This window comes from Schistocerca piceifrons, chromosome 2 (genome assembly GCF_021461385.2).
Source record: "Schistocerca piceifrons isolate TAMUIC-IGC-003096 chromosome 2, iqSchPice1.1, whole genome shotgun sequence".
NCBI classification, from domain to species: Eukaryota; Metazoa; Arthropoda; class Insecta; order Orthoptera; family Acrididae; genus Schistocerca; species Schistocerca piceifrons.
Window position 1 is genome coordinate 332,877,437 of NC_060139.1, and position 18,848 is coordinate 332,896,284.

At 37.2% G+C, this 18,848-nt stretch overlaps 1 protein-coding gene across 1 annotated transcript; it reads left to right on the forward strand.

Moving 5' to 3' along the window:
• Positions 1-137: 137 nt before the first annotated feature.
• LOC124776670 (signal recognition particle 9 kDa protein) lies at positions 138-17,472 on the forward strand. The gene is made up of 3 exons (XM_047251773.1): positions 138-367; positions 1,038-1,106; positions 16,626-17,472. Exons 1-3 carry the CDS (start codon positions 296-298, stop codon positions 16,749-16,751), a joined length of 267 nt encoding a protein of 88 aa, XP_047107729.1. The 5' UTR covers positions 138-295; the 3' UTR covers positions 16,752-17,472.
• Positions 17,473-18,848: the final 1,376 nt, after the last annotated feature.

An 18,848-nucleotide genomic window follows, 5' to 3' on the forward strand; every position in this document is an offset into this window, starting at 1 on the left:
GCGCTTCGAGCCGCAAAACCGAGGCCAGGCTAGGGCAACCGAGTGGTTTACCAGATTGGTAACAAGGTTTGTTGTCCCCACACCCAAGCCCACAATCTGTTGAATATTGTCTTTGATCGAGCTCCACTGTGTCTCTCTTTCATTGTGGTAGTAAATATCTTTGATCTGCACACATGTCATGTTACACTCGAACAGATGTTTATCCAATGAGGTGCATGTGTTGGCGATTTTCTTTGTAGTCCCGGGCTTGAACACGTGAATGATTATCGTGAAAAAACAGTAGTAGTTTTGAGCAATGACGTATCTGAAGTCCTGGGAAGAGTTTGAAAAACAAGCGGAGAGGTTATATCTCCAGGATCCCATGAAGGTGCTCTTCATAATTATTAAGAATATTTAATTAGAAGTGATTCTTCCCATGATGAAGACCATTTGACTTATCACGTTAGATGCAGACTATGTACTGTTAAGATGCATTCGTATGTAAGTGTTGTGGTGTTGCTATTTTCCTCTTTTATCTAGCTGTCCGGCTCATATCTTGCCTGCCTTCTTTCCTCCAGTTTCATGTTTATCATCTCATAGACAGAAAAAGCCATTGTTTACAGATTCGCGGCACTGGCCGTTGCATTTGGCAGACCGTATTCTGTGAACCCAATATATTTTCTTTTGTGTAGTTTTCGTTTTGTCAGGAAGAGCTCACTAAAAATAAAACGTATTTGAAAACCTGTAGAATTTTGTAAGCAGAATTTTTATTCGTACAGATAATGCAACAAGAGCGTACTTACAGTTGATTTCTTTTGTAGGCACGCCATAATATGTATCATTAGCCCAAACTGTAATTAATGAACTTAGAAGTTATTGTCGAGAACTAATATTACTTTGGATTTCGTAATTGCGTTTTCATTATTTAAAACCAGTGCAGAAAACTATGTAATTTTGTAAAGAACTTGCTGCTCCTTGTTTAAATTGCTGGGCTGTATATACTAGCATAGTTTAATAGAACAAAGAATTGATAATATGTATATTGTTTCATATTTTAGGTGCGGTACACAATGAAGTATATACACAAACAAGGGTGCCTGAAAGTGAAGCTGACGGACAATGTTGTTGTAAGCTGATTATCCTTTTTTGCTTAAGATAGTTTAGTTCATCTGTATAATTGTTTGGGAAATATTATTTTACAAATCTGGATTAATATGTAATATTACAAACTATTATAATGGAATTGGGAACATTAGACTTCATACACATTCAAAACTGTCTTATTTTGGCTGAAAATTAGATGCTAGATTTTCAGTTATGCTGCTTCTCAGTTGCATTTGTCACATTTGTGTGTTAAACTCCTGCTGTTTGTTTAAAGTAACTTCTGATAATATTGCGACTTTTCACAATACTTGATAAGAGACGTGTTTGTGACGGATGTAATGCTGATTAAAATTGTAGGGCCAATCTACAGCTAAGTTATGTTTTGCCAGTTAAGAGTAATGGAACAAAATTTTTTGGTGTAGACAGAAGTAAAGACCTTCAGTTATAATTTATTTATGGCAAAGCACCAGTGAAGACTACATCATTTACAATTTTTATGAAAAATGCTGAAAAAAACTTTTTCCATGCTGTGCTTTAAAATTTGTTTAATTATAACTTTGTGCAGAGAAACAGTACACATCATCTTGTGCACTGCAACTTTTTAGTCCTAGTATTAAGTGTAAATAATAGTGAAAAGCATTTGGAAGGTAATAGTCTGTCACTTAAAGATAACACTGTCAGAAAAAAAACATCGAATCCGACAAACTTCAAATTCTCATGATGGTACAGAATCAATAAAATCTCAACCTGATTTTTTGCTGAAATGAGGTACTTCATAGCAATCTTAGGTGCAAAGAAGAATGGCCTAACTCACTTTATTCATTGGTAAAAGAACAAAATGAAAGTGTGTGTTGCACATACACCTATAGTCAACACTATGGGGAATTGCTAAATAACAAGGTGTATTCCTTGAAAAAATTTTCTTAAGTATTCACGGTTGACATAGGTCAAAAAAGTAAGAAGTTGAGAGTTCAAAACAATTATCAATGGTTTTTTTTATTTGACTGTTAAATGCCGCTTCAGTGTAAAGAATTAAGACATAGCTTGAATGCATGGATGTGGTAATATATCCTTATACTCTTAATGTAAATTAAGAAGACAACAAATAAAAGAAAAGATGCGAGCAATAAGGAGACATTAATAATTTTATATATATATATATATGTACCAATATACATCAACATAAAGATTCTGCAAAGAAGTTTCCTAAGCAAATTCGTATATAAAGAAAGAAATAGTATTTTTAAAACTTTTCCACCTTGCGTACATTGGTTTTCTTGACACCTTGCTGTAAAAACAAAGTAAATAAACTTAAGGGTGTGAGATAAGATATTTTTGTAGTGCTTATTTTTAAGTTCACTGTGCACAGTGGCTTCGTAATTGTGGGACATCCATCTTACTTATAACATAGAAGGGAGACTAAACAGCATCTTTCCTACTGGGCCTTGTAAGGAGCTGTGATTCAGCAGAAGAAATGCAGTCAGTCTCAACATCTTTAAATTCATGTGATGTGGGAAATGTGTCCTATGTACAAGATTTTGTCATATTTGAAAGCCACATATTGCTCCACTAATACCTGTTCCAACACAGCATTTTCACTAGCTGCCATAGCAACAGTGGTCCCATTTGCACTTGTTGAATGTTTCTTCGTTAGCAGTGAGTAGAAAGGCAGCGCAATCGTGTTTGTGGAATAGGCTATTTTCACAAGATAAAAATGTGGTTCAAGTTGTTATTTCGATTAATTACAGCATTTGAATAACATATATGGTCAATATTTTCACAAAATATTTGCTATTTTTGTGACTTTAAAGCTTAAAAATTGTTAAAGATCAAGATTTGGGCACATGATTGAAAATGCTCTGTTATTGACTGATGTTCTGGTGATGCCACAATAGACTGGGAGTAATGATGAAGTTACACATGTGTTATAGGAATGTTAGCTGAACTGACAAGGCTTTTACGTACTTTCTCTGCAAACAGTTTAGCTGTTTAGTGATGGAAAATGTAATTACAGTTGTGAAGTAAGAACAGAAAGGAATTCTGTGAATGCTGATAGTGGAAATCTAGCGGTAGTTGACACATTTGTGCTCCACCCTTGCGGTGATATGTGCAATGACAAGATTCTTTTTCTTGCTCCCTGCAACATCATTTGACTCACTCAAAACTAAGGAATTGTAGAACTTTTGTAATTGGAGCCATGTATTATATCTAATTGTCAACTATCCATCATGAGCTACAACCAAAAGCACAATAAAATTATTCTTGGCAAATCTTAGTGCTGATTTCCTCTTTAGAAGATATTTAGCAGAGACACTTTGCCCATCTGGCGCTCAGTGGCGTGACGGATAGCACAGTTGACTGCAAGTAGTTAGCAAACAATTCACTTTTTTGGAAAGCATTGCAAGTAGTGAAGGTATCACCATACTCCCACAGTATAACAAGGTGTAGGATGATGAGGTTTTCTGTACAGAGAGATATAAAAAGCATGTAGCACATGCAGGTAAGTCGTAAGGATTGTGGTGTTGGTGAATGTAAACTAACATCAGTGTCCAAAAGAGGCTTGATTCAGCTTTATGTAAAGTGATGAAACTTCAAAAGTGTATACAATGAGGATCCTAGCTCAACAGTGCGAAGATAAAAAAACATTGTTTGTAATAAAGTAAACTTATGTGGTCACATTAACTAGAAAATATCTTTTTGAACACGATGTGTGTGAACAGCGATGTCAAATGTAAGTGCATGTAAACAGCAAGGAGAAAACAATATTCTGTTCCTGTCCAGTGTGGTGAAGTTTTTTAGTTGTGATTTGGTTTTCATAAGAGAATTATTGAGTCATTTTACAAATAAGTTAAAAAATATTCTTTCCAATGTTATTTGAGTGATTGGTCATCATCTTATAAAAATCGATGGTCTACTGCTCTAACAACTGAGCTACCAAACATTTTAGCTAGATTTGGCTGACACGATAATTTTCACTAAGAGTTTAATTTCACTGAATGATGCTGTTCTTCCTTATAACAGTGGGAAATCACATCTTGGAGGTACATTAATGTCAACTTCACAGTGCAACACATTTTTAATTATGTTCATGAACTTGTGTGTTGACATGGTGGCAATTTGCTGGCACAGTTCAACCACACACATTTTACGCATCTTCTTGTTTTCTGGAGTACTCAAAAACAACTTTTCAGGAGTTTTTATATATATGTATTTGTTCAGTATGGTGCTACATACCATTTGTAACACATTTTCCAAAATGTAAATTCGAAAATAAGACATCAATTCGAAAATAAGACATCATTGTGAATGACCTTTATGATAGGAGCAGCGAGCTAGCCAGTGACTCACAGGTATCAGAGGACTTGAATGGAGCATTTTAGTGGGCTTTCAAATTATTTGAATTTCCTTTCCATATTTGTAAAAGAACACTGAAATTCAAGAGGAAAAAAGGCATATTAGGAATGTAAGATGACATAATCATTTAAGACAGTTTCTAGAAAAAATACACACCATTTTCGTCAATGTACTGTCCCTGTGTTCGAAGAAACCTTTATTAGATTTGGTCACCTGTGAACAAACAGATGGCACATTAATGCCATCTGCTTTGTGTACAGCTCTTCCAGATTAACTAAAGTAAGGGTTTTTAAGATTATCATCATCATTTATCTGATTCTTCTTGTTATCTACCATGACAGAAACATAATCCTTTTTCTAGCATAGTCTCAAACCATTCTCATTTTCGTAAAACATCACTATATTACGTCGTGTGTGTGTGTGTGTGTGTGTGTGTGTTATTTTTGACTCTTGAGTCTCTTTGTCGTGCTTTTCTGTGGCTCTGCATCTGCACTATATGGTAAGTAGCAACTATACTTTTCATAATATTATCACTGTCTTGTTTCACAGTTTCCAGTAACTTCTTTTGACCACTCCTGCATTCTGGAGAAAAAATTACATCTTTAAAATTTCTTGCTACACACATGGGCTCTGTGATGCCAAAAGTAGCTGCTACTCTGACAATGCTCCATGAAGGTGGGGCATTTGTTGAAACTTGAATCTCTTCACAGCGGGTTGAAATTTCATTACACCAGAAAAAAATGTTTGCACTATTTGCATGGGCATTCCACACAATGCAGGTTATTAATATTTTCTGTTTCTTCACAGGAGATCAGACTGGATGTAGGTTTCGAGGTACACAGACACAGTGCAGTGAGGGCAATCAGGAACATGATTGTACTTGAATTTCTGGCTTCTACTACTAACACCTTTCTGATGAGATGTTCAACAGGTGCAAATGGGGCCACTATTCCTATGGGAGCTTGTGAAAATGCTTTGTTGGAACAAGTAAAAGTGGGGCAATATGTGGCTTTCAAATATGACAAAAAACTGCTACATGGGACACATTTCCCAAATATCACATGACTTTAAAGATGTCGATTTCGTGAATTGCAATTCCAGGAGAGATGTTGTTTGGGTCCTGTTCTCCAATGTTATATTTGAGGTGGGTGGGTGGGTGTGCATGCGCCTGTGCATGTGTTTTTGGCGCTTTTGGGCAGTCAATGCCGAGGTTATCATTGCCCTTATAAATATTAAAAGAAACGATGGATGTCCCATAATTACAAAGTCACAGTACGGTTGTATAAACTTGACAATAAGTGCCATGAAAAGATCGTATCTGACACTTTTAAGTGTCTTATTTCCAGTGCTGTTTTTCTGGGGGACTCATACCCCTAAACTTTTTCGTCGCCAAAATCATTTTTTTACGACATTGAGAACTTGGAAGAGTGCCAAAGATTTACTTCACGGACGTAAATTTTTTATTTAATTTTTTCGTGTTAGTAACTAAAATACGAATGATACCAGTGCAGTTTTTGGTGGGAAAAGCGATGTCATAGACTTTCAAGCATTTCGAAGCAGCAGCAACCGTTCTCGACAACTGAATCGCTGGCAGCCAGTTTGACAAGCATGTAGTGCCCTGGCCCGCTAATAATGGGCGATGGTAGTGCTAAACGGATATGCGTACACTCAAACGCCGGGCTACCGATAGATGTCTCTATGGTCCTGCTACATGATGATGTTGATGACATCATGCCTAAAAGCAGACGGGTGGTATCCAATGCTTCAGTTATAAGCAATTTTCGCTGCATCATATCCAATGTCGGAATACCCTCAAACTTTTTTTAGAAAAAAAAGCACTGCTTATTTCATTTTTGGATCAAGATGTCAAGAAAACCAATGTTGTATACAAAATGAAAGTGTTCAAAAAACACAATTTCCTTCTTTTTATTTGAATTTGTGTAGGAAACTGTTCTTTGCAGAATTTTTATTTCAGTGTATAACGGTATATATGTAAAAGATGGTTAATGTGTCATTTAATAGTGAAATACAACATATACGCTACAAAAAAGATTCATAATTGTTTTCAGCTCTCACCTTCTTACATTTCTGACATATGTCAACCACAAATATTTTAAGAACAATTTTTCAAGGATTACACTTTGTTGTTGTTTAGCAGTTCCCTGCAGTGTAGTGTGTTGGTGGTATGTATAACTGGCATTTTCATTAAATAAAGTTATTTAGGATATTCTCCTGTGCACCTAAGATTGCTATGAGGTATGTAAACATTTCAGCAGAAAATCAGGTTGATATTTGAGTCTATAATTTCAAGCGAATTTGAAGTTCCTCATATTTGATGTTTCTTTTCAGCTGTATTCATCTTTTAGTGTTTTAAAACTATGGCTAAAGAGTTAGTGCACAATATATCTGTACTGTTTCCCTGTACAAAGACATGCTTAAAAAAATCACAAATTTAAAGCACAAAGTGGAAAAAGCTTCCATGAAGTGGAAAAAAATGTAAATTGTGTGTTCTACATTTTACACATGATATCCAACTTAGTGAACTCCATACTAAATGAATAGAAAGACTGGGAGACTGGAGTCCGTAGGCCGACTAATTACTAAGGAAAACAGAGAAATCTACGCCTGACTAATGACTGCATATCATCCTTGAGCTTCCGAAATGAATTTATCAAAAATGGTTAGTTAGGAAAGTGCTATTTGGCTGTTATACTATTTAGACAGGTAGGTATCCACATCTGGAAATATGATTCAATTCTGAAATGGTCACCTGTGAGATTATACGGAATGATCAATCATCATCCTCCTTGAGTCTCTTGATAGAAGATCAAAACAACATGAGATGTGGTTGGAGCTGTAGGAGTGAAATTGCAGTGATTTTTTAGCCCGGTTGGACTGACACATTTGCCGTATGGGACTACTTTTATTGTGGATGTGAATGCTACTACATTTTGTTTTGTGCAGGTTGCGCAATGTAGTACTGAGTGTTAAAGAGAGAATGAAGAAAGATTAGGAGTTAACATCATAATGGCAACAGTTTCATTAGAGATGGAACACACAAAACCTTTAAGAAAAAGCTCATTTCACTTGTACATACATTCCCTAATCATAGTGTAATCATTGCAGGAGACTTTTATCATCTAACAGTCAATTGGTATAATAGTAGTTTTGTTACTGGTGGATGTAACAAGATATACTGTGATATATTATCGAACACCTTCTCTGAAAACTACCTAGAACAGATATTCAGAACTCCACTCATGATGAAAATATTTAATGGCAACAAACATGCCTGACCTCTTTGAGGAAGTCCACATCAAAACTGGTAAGAGTGGCCATGAGGCAGTTATATCAAACAATGGAAACTCCAGGTAGGAATATCAAAGTTGTGGCTAAAAGCTTTATGCAAGTGGCTGTTAATCATGCCTCTCTGCAACCTGACATGTCTTTTTTAAGGTAAGATTAGATTAGTACTTGTTCCATAGATCATGAGTACGACACTTCGTAATGATGTGGAACGTGTCAGGTTAATAAAAGGTGTCTATACGAGATATTACATTATACAAAATATTACATGACACTCAATTTATTTATTTATTTATTGTTATTACTTATTATATCCAAAAATTCATCTAATGAGTAGAAGGAGTTGCCATTAAGAAAATCTTTTAATTTCCTTTTAAATGCTATATGGCTATCTGTCAGACTTTTGATGCTATTAGGTAAGTGACCAAAGACTTTTGTGGCAGCATAATTTATCCCCTTCTGAGCCAGTTAGATTTAACCTTGAGTATTGAAGATCATCCTTTCTCCTAGTGTTGTAGCCATGTACACTATTACTTTTGAATTTGTTCGAATTGTTAATAACAAATTTCATATATATAGTGAGGCTGCAGTGAAGATCTCTAGCTCTTTAAATAAGTGTCTGCAGGATGGTCTTGGATGAGCTCCAGCAATTATTCTGATTACATGCTTTTGTGCAATGAATACTCTTTTACTCAATGATGAGTTACCCCAGAATATGATGCCATACAAAAGCAGAGAATGAAAATAGGCGTGGTAAGGTAATTTACTTAGATGTACATCTCCAAAATTTGCGATGACCCTAATAGCATAAGTAGCTGACCTCAAACATTTCAGCAGATCCTCAGTGTGTTTTTTTCCAGTTCAACCCCCCCATCAATGCAAACACCTAGAAATTTTGAATATTCTACCTTAGCAACCATTTCTGATCGGAGTCTATATTTATTAATGGTGTCATTCTATTTACTGTGTGGAACTGTATATACTGTGTTTTGTCAAAGTTTAATGAGAGCCCATTTGCAGAGAACCACTTAATGATTTGCTGAAAAACATTGTTTACAGTTCCACCAGTTAATTCTTGTCTGTTGGGTGTGATAGCTATACTTGTATCATCGGTAAAAAGTACCAGCTTTGCATCTTCGTGAATATAGAATGGCAAATCATTAATATATATTAAGAACAGCAGAGGACCCAAGACCGAACCTTGTGGCACTCCGTTCTTGATTGTTTCCCAGTTTGAGAAATCACCAATGTTTTTGCATATTATGTGAACTGCTTATTTCAACTTTCTGCACTCTTCCAGTTAGGTATGATGTAAACCATTTGTGCACTATCCCATTCATACCACAGTATTAGAGCTTATCTAGAAGTATTTCATAAGGTCAGTAGCAATCTGTCTTTTCGTAATGTTCAGCAAACCAGACAGAAGCAGTAGTGTCACGTCTCAATGAGGAACTTGGAACTTTTAGCTTAGGACCGGACAGTTCATGAGGGAGATCTTCCATGGTATGAAGTCATAGTAAAGAAAATTCTAAAGAAACATACTGCTGAACAATGGGTATAAAATAAAGCATAGGGTTATAGTGAGATGCTGAATCAAACAGCTTTTGCTGTCAAGAGAGGACTGTTTGAAACATTAAATGACTTCCATTCGAGAATATTGTGGAAAAATGTTTCACAAAAGCAAAGGAAATTCTGTTCATACAGAAAAGCTGTTAGTGGCATGAAAGCTAGCATCCAATCTCTCATGGACAAGACAGGAGCTGAAGTTGATAGTAGCAAAGGAAAAGCAGAAATGCTTAACTGTTTTCAAATGTTTGTTTAAAAAGAAAAAGCAATAAGTCTTGGCCCAGTTTAATTCTTGTGCCACTGAAAAGTTGAGTTAAATAGATATTAGTGTGAGTGGCTTTAAGAAACAGCAGAAATCATTAAAATTGAACAAAGCCCCAGACCCCAATTGAATCCCTATCAGATTTTACACTCTGTTTCTGGCTGAGATATCCCCTCTGTTAACTACAGTCTATCATAGATCCATGAAACAAAAAACTGTGCCCAGTTGCTGGAAGAAACACAGTTCACACTTGTGTACAAGAAGACAGCAGAAGTGTTGTACAGCCCTCCATGTCAACCAATATGGATTTAAAAAACTTAGACCCTGTGAAACTCAACTCGTACTTCACTCGCATAACCTCCTGAAAGCCATGGATCGATACATGCAAGTAGATGCTGTATGTCAATTTCCAAAAAGCATTTGACTTAGTGCAGTACTATGCTTATTATAGAAAGTAAAATTGTATGGTGTGTCAGACAAAATTCGTGAGTGGAATGAGGATTTCTTGGGGTAGGGAGGACACACCATGTTGTTGTGGATGCAGAATCAACAACAGATGTAGAAGTAAGTTCGAATGTATCCCAGTGAAGTGTGTAGGGTCCTTTGCTGTTCATACAGCAGATAATATTAATAGTGATCTCACACTTTTCAGAGATGATGAAGTTACCTACAGAGTCTGAACAAAGCTGTACAAATATTCAGTCAGACCGTAATAAGATTTCAAAGTGGTGCAAATGTTGGCAGCTTGCTTTAAATGTTCAGATATGTAAAACTTTGCAATTCACAAAACAAAAACCATAGTATTTGGATATAATATCAGTGACTCACCATTGGAATTTGTAGACTTATATGGATACCTGTGTGTAACAGTAGGGACATGAAAGAAATGATCACATAGCTTCAGTCATATGTAAAAAAGGTAGCAGAAATCAATTTACTGGTAGAATACTAGAGAAATGTAATCAGCCTACAAAGGAAATTGCTTACAAATGACTCGTGTGACCTGTCTTAGAATATTGCTAGTGTGTGGGACCTGTACCAAATAGGACTGGTGGGGGTATTGAACATATACAGAGGAGGACAGCATGAATGGTCACAGGTTTGTTTGACACGCAGGAGTGTGTCACAGAGATGATGAAAGAACCAAACTGGCAGACTCACGAAGATTGGGGGAAATACACTTACATATTACTCGCTTAGGGATCATGAAGACAATATTAGATTGGAATAAAATGTTCTCAGTTTTTGAGCTGTATCTGTCAGAAAAAAAGTCCTTGAGCTTTTGACAGCTATCTCCATCTTTGTCAAAGGGAGTAAAACCACTGACCACCGGGGCTGGCAGCTCCAGCTGGCACCACGTTTCAGACTGCTACTCCTGCCTCCCTACAAGTGCCAAACATCCGGCTTTGGTCCCTTTCAACATCTGAAACCTGCCCCCATGCTCTACTGAGTATGAGCCTGGTCTCTGTTAAAATGGTTGCTGTTAATCCTAATCCTATGCCACCTCTGTAATGGAATCCCAGTATGTTAACACATGAGCCAGGCCAGTTGTCAAGTTCCATTTGTTTAATATGTCGCTTGTGTTCAGTACAATGCTCTGCATCTATGCAAATTGTCTGACCTATATAAATGCTACCGCATTTGCAAGGGGCATCATGGACACTGGGCACATGAAGAGTTATGTTGTCTTTAAAGCCCGGTCCACACGCAATGATCTGTCTGCGCAGACATCGGTGCAAATGTCTGTACATGCAAAAGATCGCTGCAAATGTGGTGTGTGCACATGACACAAACCCCAATCTACTACTCGCCCGCCATCTGTCGGTATAGAAAAGAGATATCAGTGGCAAGCAACTACGCTCCCCGTAAACGTCAAAAATTTAATTCAGTTATTTTGAAATATAGAGATGGAGGGAGTTCTGTTGTGGTTTGTGTTCACAACTTGTTCTGCAAAGAACATCCAGACCAACCGCAAGAAACAGAGAAAGCGGTCAAAATGGTGTAGACATTGGCTGCTAAAGCGAAAGCAGTTTTCTCACGTAAATTTACTGCGAGAGTTGCAGGGCGAACCTAACGACTGGTGAAATTATTTGCGGATGGATGTCGAAACTTATAATTATCTCTTAAAGCTTGTAACCCCTCATATTATGAGACAAAATACTTTTATAGAGAAGGGCAATTTCTCCTTATGAACGGCTGGCGGTAACATTAAGATCCCTAGTAACAGGAAGGATCTACAAGGATTTGGAATTTTCAACTGCAATATCGAAACAAGAGTTGAGTGAAATAATATCCGCAATTTTTCAATTAGAGCATTGTATGCTGCTGTCTTTTTGTCTCTGTCACTATATTCTTTACTTTAATCTTCCACAAACATTGGTGGTTTCTATATATTTCAATGAACTCACAAACTCTCGAGAACACTGACTAGTATCAGCCATTTTAATGCCCTGTGTGCACAAATACAAACACTAGACTGAGAAAACAGCTGTTTCATGCCAGATTTGCGGCGATCTCCTGTCCACATGCTCCAACTTGTCTGCGCAGATGTGGTTTGAACCCACAGATTTGAGAGGTTTCGCTCAAACCTCCAACTCCAACTTCCAGGTTTGCACACACCTCAGGTTGGTGCAAATCTTCTGTTCACACGCAACGATCTGTCTGCGCAGATGTGATTTGCGCAGATTGTTGCGTGTGGACGGGCCTTAACAGTGCAGCATATCTTGTATCTTTGGAGTGGGCCGAAACACAGGTCTCAGTCAATGTCTCTACAGCACACACCTTAACTTTCTGCTCGTTGCCCCACAGTAAAGCAGGAAAGCTGCCAGCTTGTCCTCTTTTACTCATTCACAAGTCATCCTTCGGTGGCACCTGAAAGCATTTGCTGTCTTCCATCTCAGTGGTAAATTTAATGTTGGGGTAAAGCGCTGCAGTGCATTTTCAGTGTGAGGCCTCACCAGGAATGTCATCAACATATCTTAGGAAGTAAGATGATTGCAATGGTAGAGTGTTCAGAGCCTGCTCCTCAAAGTGCTCCATGAAGAAATTCGCAACTGCATGAGACGCTGGTGATGCCATCGCTGTGCCATCAGTCATTTCATAATATTCATCGTGATATAAGAACATGGCGAACAACTTGACGGTTATAGGTGGAAATTGTTGGGCCAAAAGACCCAATGTGTCTTTTACTGTCACTTCCTTTTTATTGAGACTTGCCACTGTGAAAGATTCAGAGAACAAAGATTAGATTAATTATAGCATGCGAAGAGGAATACTTGAATAGGATGGAAGCCTTAATAACTGGTACAGTGGGACATACCCTCTGACAGGTACTTCACACATTTTTGCAGGTTATAGATGAAGATGTAGCCAAGCTGCTGTGACTAGACATGTTTGTACAACCGTATTTACATCATGGCACATGTTATGTGGTATTTATTTAATTATTCAGTTACTGAAGCTGATAGTGTTGCATTGTAAATTTATCAGTACATTCACAAAAATTAACCAATTCTGTATTGCAAGGAAAAATTTGTGCTGTTAATGTTCCATGAGATGCCTTCTACCGACTTAAATATTATCAGTTATCAGAAATTTCTCATATCATGTGAAATATTTTGTATCTATGCTACTTTAGCACAGCAACTTCAAAACAGAGCTAAAGTGATTCAGGTTTTTTATGACCTGATGTAGAATCTAGAAGCTAAAGCAAAACGAAGTAAGATTTTCTACACAAAACATTGACCTTTGAGCACATGGTCTAAAGCCTTGAGCTTTGTATTAGAAAATAATAATATTGAAGTGCAGACATGAACCAAACTTTCCTCCCTTTGGTTAACCATCTTTCGTGCAGTGGTCAATTCTTTTTCAAAATTACACTTATTCACATTATAGATTACTGTTCATGTGGACCAGAGATCTTATTTGCATTTACAACAGAAATGCCACTCACCTCACCTCAGTTTGAATGATTGACTTTTTCCACACAGGTTTTCTATTGTTCCTACATATAATTTCATGCAGTTGTGTGAAGAGTTATCTAACTCGGATAAAAGTTAAAATCTTTTGCAAAAATGCCATCAGAATTATCTGTAATCCAGTAACACAATGTAATATTGCTTACACTATATGATGTACACTGGGATTTAGAAAAATGTGCAAAAGTTGCCACACTTTTGATCAGGTCATCCACTTTTTGGCAGCTTCACTTTCAGAATGGTTAAAGCAAAACTTGTATGGAACTCTACTAACACATTTATTACCAGCTTCATTCTGCCAGTTACACCACTGTTTTTAATCTCTGAACATACTTGAATTGTTTCACTGTTTATATGAAATCTTAACTGTTGGGTTGCACATCACTTAATGCTCTGTGTTTTCGTCGGCAGTTTCGGGTAGCACGTATTGGAAGTCTTCGTAGCAATCTGAAAAAATTCGTATACTTCACCACATGTGCTGCAAGTTTACGTAATATGCAGAGTATATTGTAGCTTGAACAGGAGTCAAAACTGGGCTCCATAGTTATTTGAAATTAACAGAAAAAGAAAGAACAGTTTGCCTCTTTCTGTCATACAATGTTAAGAAGTGACAGTATTGCGACTCATAATATACCATAGGGGAGATGGTGAGTTGGAGACAGACACAACAAAAAGACTGCTAAACAAGTAAGCTTTTTGTCAAAAGGCCTTCCTGTGTGTGTGTGTGTGTGTGTGTGTGTGTGTGTGTGTGTGTGTGTGTGATATGCCCGCTCTTGAAATTTCTAATTTTTATCTTTCAGTAGTAGTTTTCCTCTGTCCATTCTTTCATGGTGTTTATTCCAATCCAAACAATCGTCCCCTGTTGTTCCATTGAGACTGCATATTTGTAATTCTTCTCATATTGTTTCATTTGTAATTCTACCTGTTCTCCTACAGTCCTTTACATTTTTAAGAAATGACCTTTCTTGTACCAGAACACTATATTGTATAGTAAAGTTGGTGCTGTGTTGTGGATACACACTCGCTAGTGACATTCAGGGATATCCGTATCTTCCTTACTTTCACTGTGCCAATAAACAACTGTTTTTGCCTTTTTTGTGTCAGTGCATGAAATAGGCTAATGTGGATTTTAATTTATAACAAGTGACAAAACAGTTCGTAATTCCTCTAAAAACTACACAAGATGATCCAAAACAATATTAATCATGTTTGCTCAGGTGTGTTACTATTATTTTGATAAACAAATATTAATGATATTTTTCAAGCAAAGAAACAATCATGATTGGACACAATGAAGCAAGTACTGAGTATGATGGGAGATGGAATAGAAGCCAGATCACCACAGGGAAAGGGCTTGAGATACAGTGTGTTGTTTGTATCCTTTAAATGAATGTAAAGCATTCACAGCAAGTTAAAACTTTGCTCCATGTTGGGAGCCAAATCCAAACAGTTACAGGGAGTAACCAGTGGCTAGTCAAAACTTATATTTGATGTATGAGCCATAGGCTAATCACTCATTTAAAGCACTGGCTTGGAAGAGATTGGTGCCCATGGAAGCTGCAGTACATCATTTTTCCTTCTTCCTGCTCATAATTTCAGAGTTGTGTGTGTTCCTCTCTCCCTCCTCACCACTTAGCTTCTACTCAGTGGCATGTCCTTCCTCTCCTTGTCCTGTTTCGTTTTGTTCCCTTTCTGCAACACTCGCTGTCCCCTATTCTCATTCATTGGGTATATGGTCACTCTCATACAAACATAGTCCTCCACCATAGCTGAGTGGCCAACATGGCAGAAAGCCATGTGACGGACCTGGTTTTCTGTGCTCGGGGGCTGGGTGGTGTGTTGCCTTGATCATAATTTCATCCTATTGTCACGGAAGTGACTTGCACCAGGCAGCCAGGATTGCAGTTGGTGGGGCTCCCAACCTAGCCATATGTGTAATCATATATACAGGGTTATTACAAATGATTGAAGCGATTTCACAGCTCTACAATAACTTTATTATTTGAGATATTTTCACAATGCTTTGCACACACATACAAAAACTCAGTTTTTTTACGCATTCACAAATGTTCGATATGTGCCCCTTCAGTGATTCGGCAGACATCAAGCCGATAATCAAGTTCCTCCCACACTCGGCGCAGCATGTCCCCATGAATGAGTTCGAAAGCATCGTTGATTCGAGCTCGCAGTTCTGGCATGTTTCTTGGTAGAGGAGGTTTAAACACAGAATCTTTCACATAACCCCACAGAAAGAAATCGCATGGGGTTAAGTCGGGAGAGTGTGCAGGCCATGACATGAATTGTTGAGCATGATCTCCACCACGACCGATCCATCGGTTTTCCAATCTCCTGTTTAAGAAATGCTTCTGCTTTAGCCTTTTCCGTAAGATTTTATCAAACCGTCGGCTGTGGTACGTTTAGCTCCCTGCTTGCTTTATTTGTCGACTTCCGCAGGCTACGCATGAAACTTGCCCGCACGCGTTCAACCGTTTCTTCGCTCACTGCAGGCCGACCCGTTGATTTCCCCTTACAGAGGCATCCAGAAGCTTTAAACTGCGCATACCATCGCCGAATGGAGTTAGCAGTTGGTGGATGATTGTTGACCTTCGTCCTGAAGTGTCATTGCACTGTTATGACTGACTGATGTGAGTGCATTTCAAGCACGACATACGCTTTCTCGGCTCCTGTCGCCACTTTGTCTCACTGCGCTCTCGAGCGCTATGGCGGCAGAAACCTGAAGTGCGGCTTCAGCCGAACAAAACTTTGAGTTTTTCTACGTATCTGTAGTGTGTCGTGACCATATGTCAATGAATGGAGCTACAGTGAATTTATGAAATTGCTTCAATCATTTGTAATAGCCCCGTATATGTACATACATGTGTACTCTCTTTCTGCACACACAAGCAGTCTGAATCCAAACATTTATTTCTACATATTTAAAACTTTCATAGGTTTTGGATCAGTTTTAATATTTGTGTACACACCAATGTTATTGATTGTTGTTTTATATTCCTGTTTAAATATTTTATATTTGATTTTGTTGTGCACATATTTGAGTAACTATTTTTTTGTTTCAGTGCCTTCAGTACAAAACAGAAATACAACAAGACTTAAAGAAAATGGAGAAGTTTATCAACAATCTAATGCGACATATGGCATCAAAAGAACAGAGAGCAGCTGACAGTACAGCAGTTGGCTGCTGAAAGTGTTGTGCCTTGTTCCCATTAGCCAGTTCAATGAAAGGGTTTTGCTTCTGCTGTCAGACTATAAATATAATGCTAAGACATTTCTCATGATTTAAAAAACAGGATAAGAAGTCCAAAAACTTAATTCTGTTAATTCAGATACTCACATAAAGGATCATAAATCAAATACCATGTTATAAAGAATACATTAGGTAATGACCTATCGTCCCATAGATTATTGATGCTTCTACTGCTTGTCTGATGCAGAAGCAACATCCATTGTATGAGCTGAGTGCATTTGTCAGTATTGATGTTTTAATGCCACTGAGTTTTTATGTGGACACTTGACAAAACAACAATGGACAAGAAAAAATGACATGTTAAACATTTGTGTGTGTGTATGTAAAGGAAAATGTGTTCTGAAGTGACTAGACTCTCTGCTGCAAAGAATAAAGAAGTGGCTACTTTGAAGATACTGGGACAGTAAATGAGTATGAGTAATTCATCAGGGCTGGCCGCAATTCCATTTAAATATAATTTACACCAAACTTCTGTGTTCATTAGTTAAACCACAAATGTGCAGAAAAAGTAATGTCATTGTTTGCTGTGTTCTCTGGACTTGTAATTTAAATGAGGTAGCTATAACAAATATTGTGCCTTACATGGGGAAACACAGCATGTAAAACTGGATGTGAACTTTAATTGGAAATTATATTAAATTTTTGTTTACTGAAGACAATTATGAAAATCAGCAATTAATTTATATTACAAACTGAATACCTACCCCATGATGTTTAACACTCTCTGAATCATTTATTTTTAAAATTAGTGAAATGTAGGGAACAGTAGGAACGTGCCTGCTTGGTAATGCAGTGATTATGGTGTGTAAAGGTCATTATGAGCCTCTATCACATTAACCATTAACTTTGACATCGTCTGTGAAGATTTTATAATATCTCCTGTGAAGTTCCCTGTTGGTTATTCTAGCCTCTCAAGTATGTATAGCTCTATTATTCAAGAGAATGAATGCACACTGAACACTCTTCTTGGAAAATGCTTCATTTGTCAGAAGCTGAAGGCAACTCGTATCTCTCTCCCATAAGAGTTCAAGTGCAAGTGAAACTGCAATTCCAATGGCAATAGAAGATGCTGGATGATGAAAAGAGAGCAGTGTTTAAGTTATCTAGGTTTTTTTTCTGCTTTAGATGGAAAGTATAGATACAGTAACTGTTGCAAAATGGGACTACTTTCGATGGTTGTGATATTTTTCTTGGCAAAATTGCAAGAGCAGCCACATAGGTGAATAGAGTTCATGAGCTAGATAAAAGCTGCAATGGAAAGAGCTACTAAAGAAGAAATTTCTTTTATAAAAAAGTAAAAAGTAAATTTAAGATTTTGTGGGGTTACACCACTGAGTAATACAATTATTAAATTTTTTTATGTGCAAGTTCTGAATCTAAAATTCTTCAGTGTCTGCTACCTATCAAAAAACATATCATAATAATTGCATATTTCAGAAAATTTGTAGAATAATCACTATGACCAGCACTTCATTGCCAATTGCTAAGGTGCTGGATGGATGTTAGCTATGGCTGTAGATGTGTGTTACCTCTGACAACTTCCCTCAGAAAGAATTGATTTTGGTCATGATTATTCAGTGTGGTATACGGATTAACCAAGGGAGAGTTTATCCCTATCTGCTTTATGTAGGAAGGATTAATGACTTAAAAGCGCCGAGCAGAAAGTTTTCTTTTGCCTTCCATAATTCTATAGACACTAAACAGCAACCGTCAAAGTTCGACTGGTTACTAGAAGTTTCCCATCCTCACCACATGACAGTGGATACAGAAGTTGTATCAACATTTTCAAAAGTGGATAGCTAGTGACAATTGCTTTGTTGAAGAGTGAAATTTTTCCTTGTGCACGACACAAAGGATCCTTGCTGTTTCAGTATTGTATCTTGTTGCTTCATTCCTCATATTTAGATACTGAAGCACTTTCACCAATATTACTTTTTAAGGTTCAGGGCACAGCTGCACTTGGAGAATCACTTTTGAAAGTCTAGATTCCATATATGTTTTAGGCATGTAAATGCAGTGATTTTACTGAGTCACT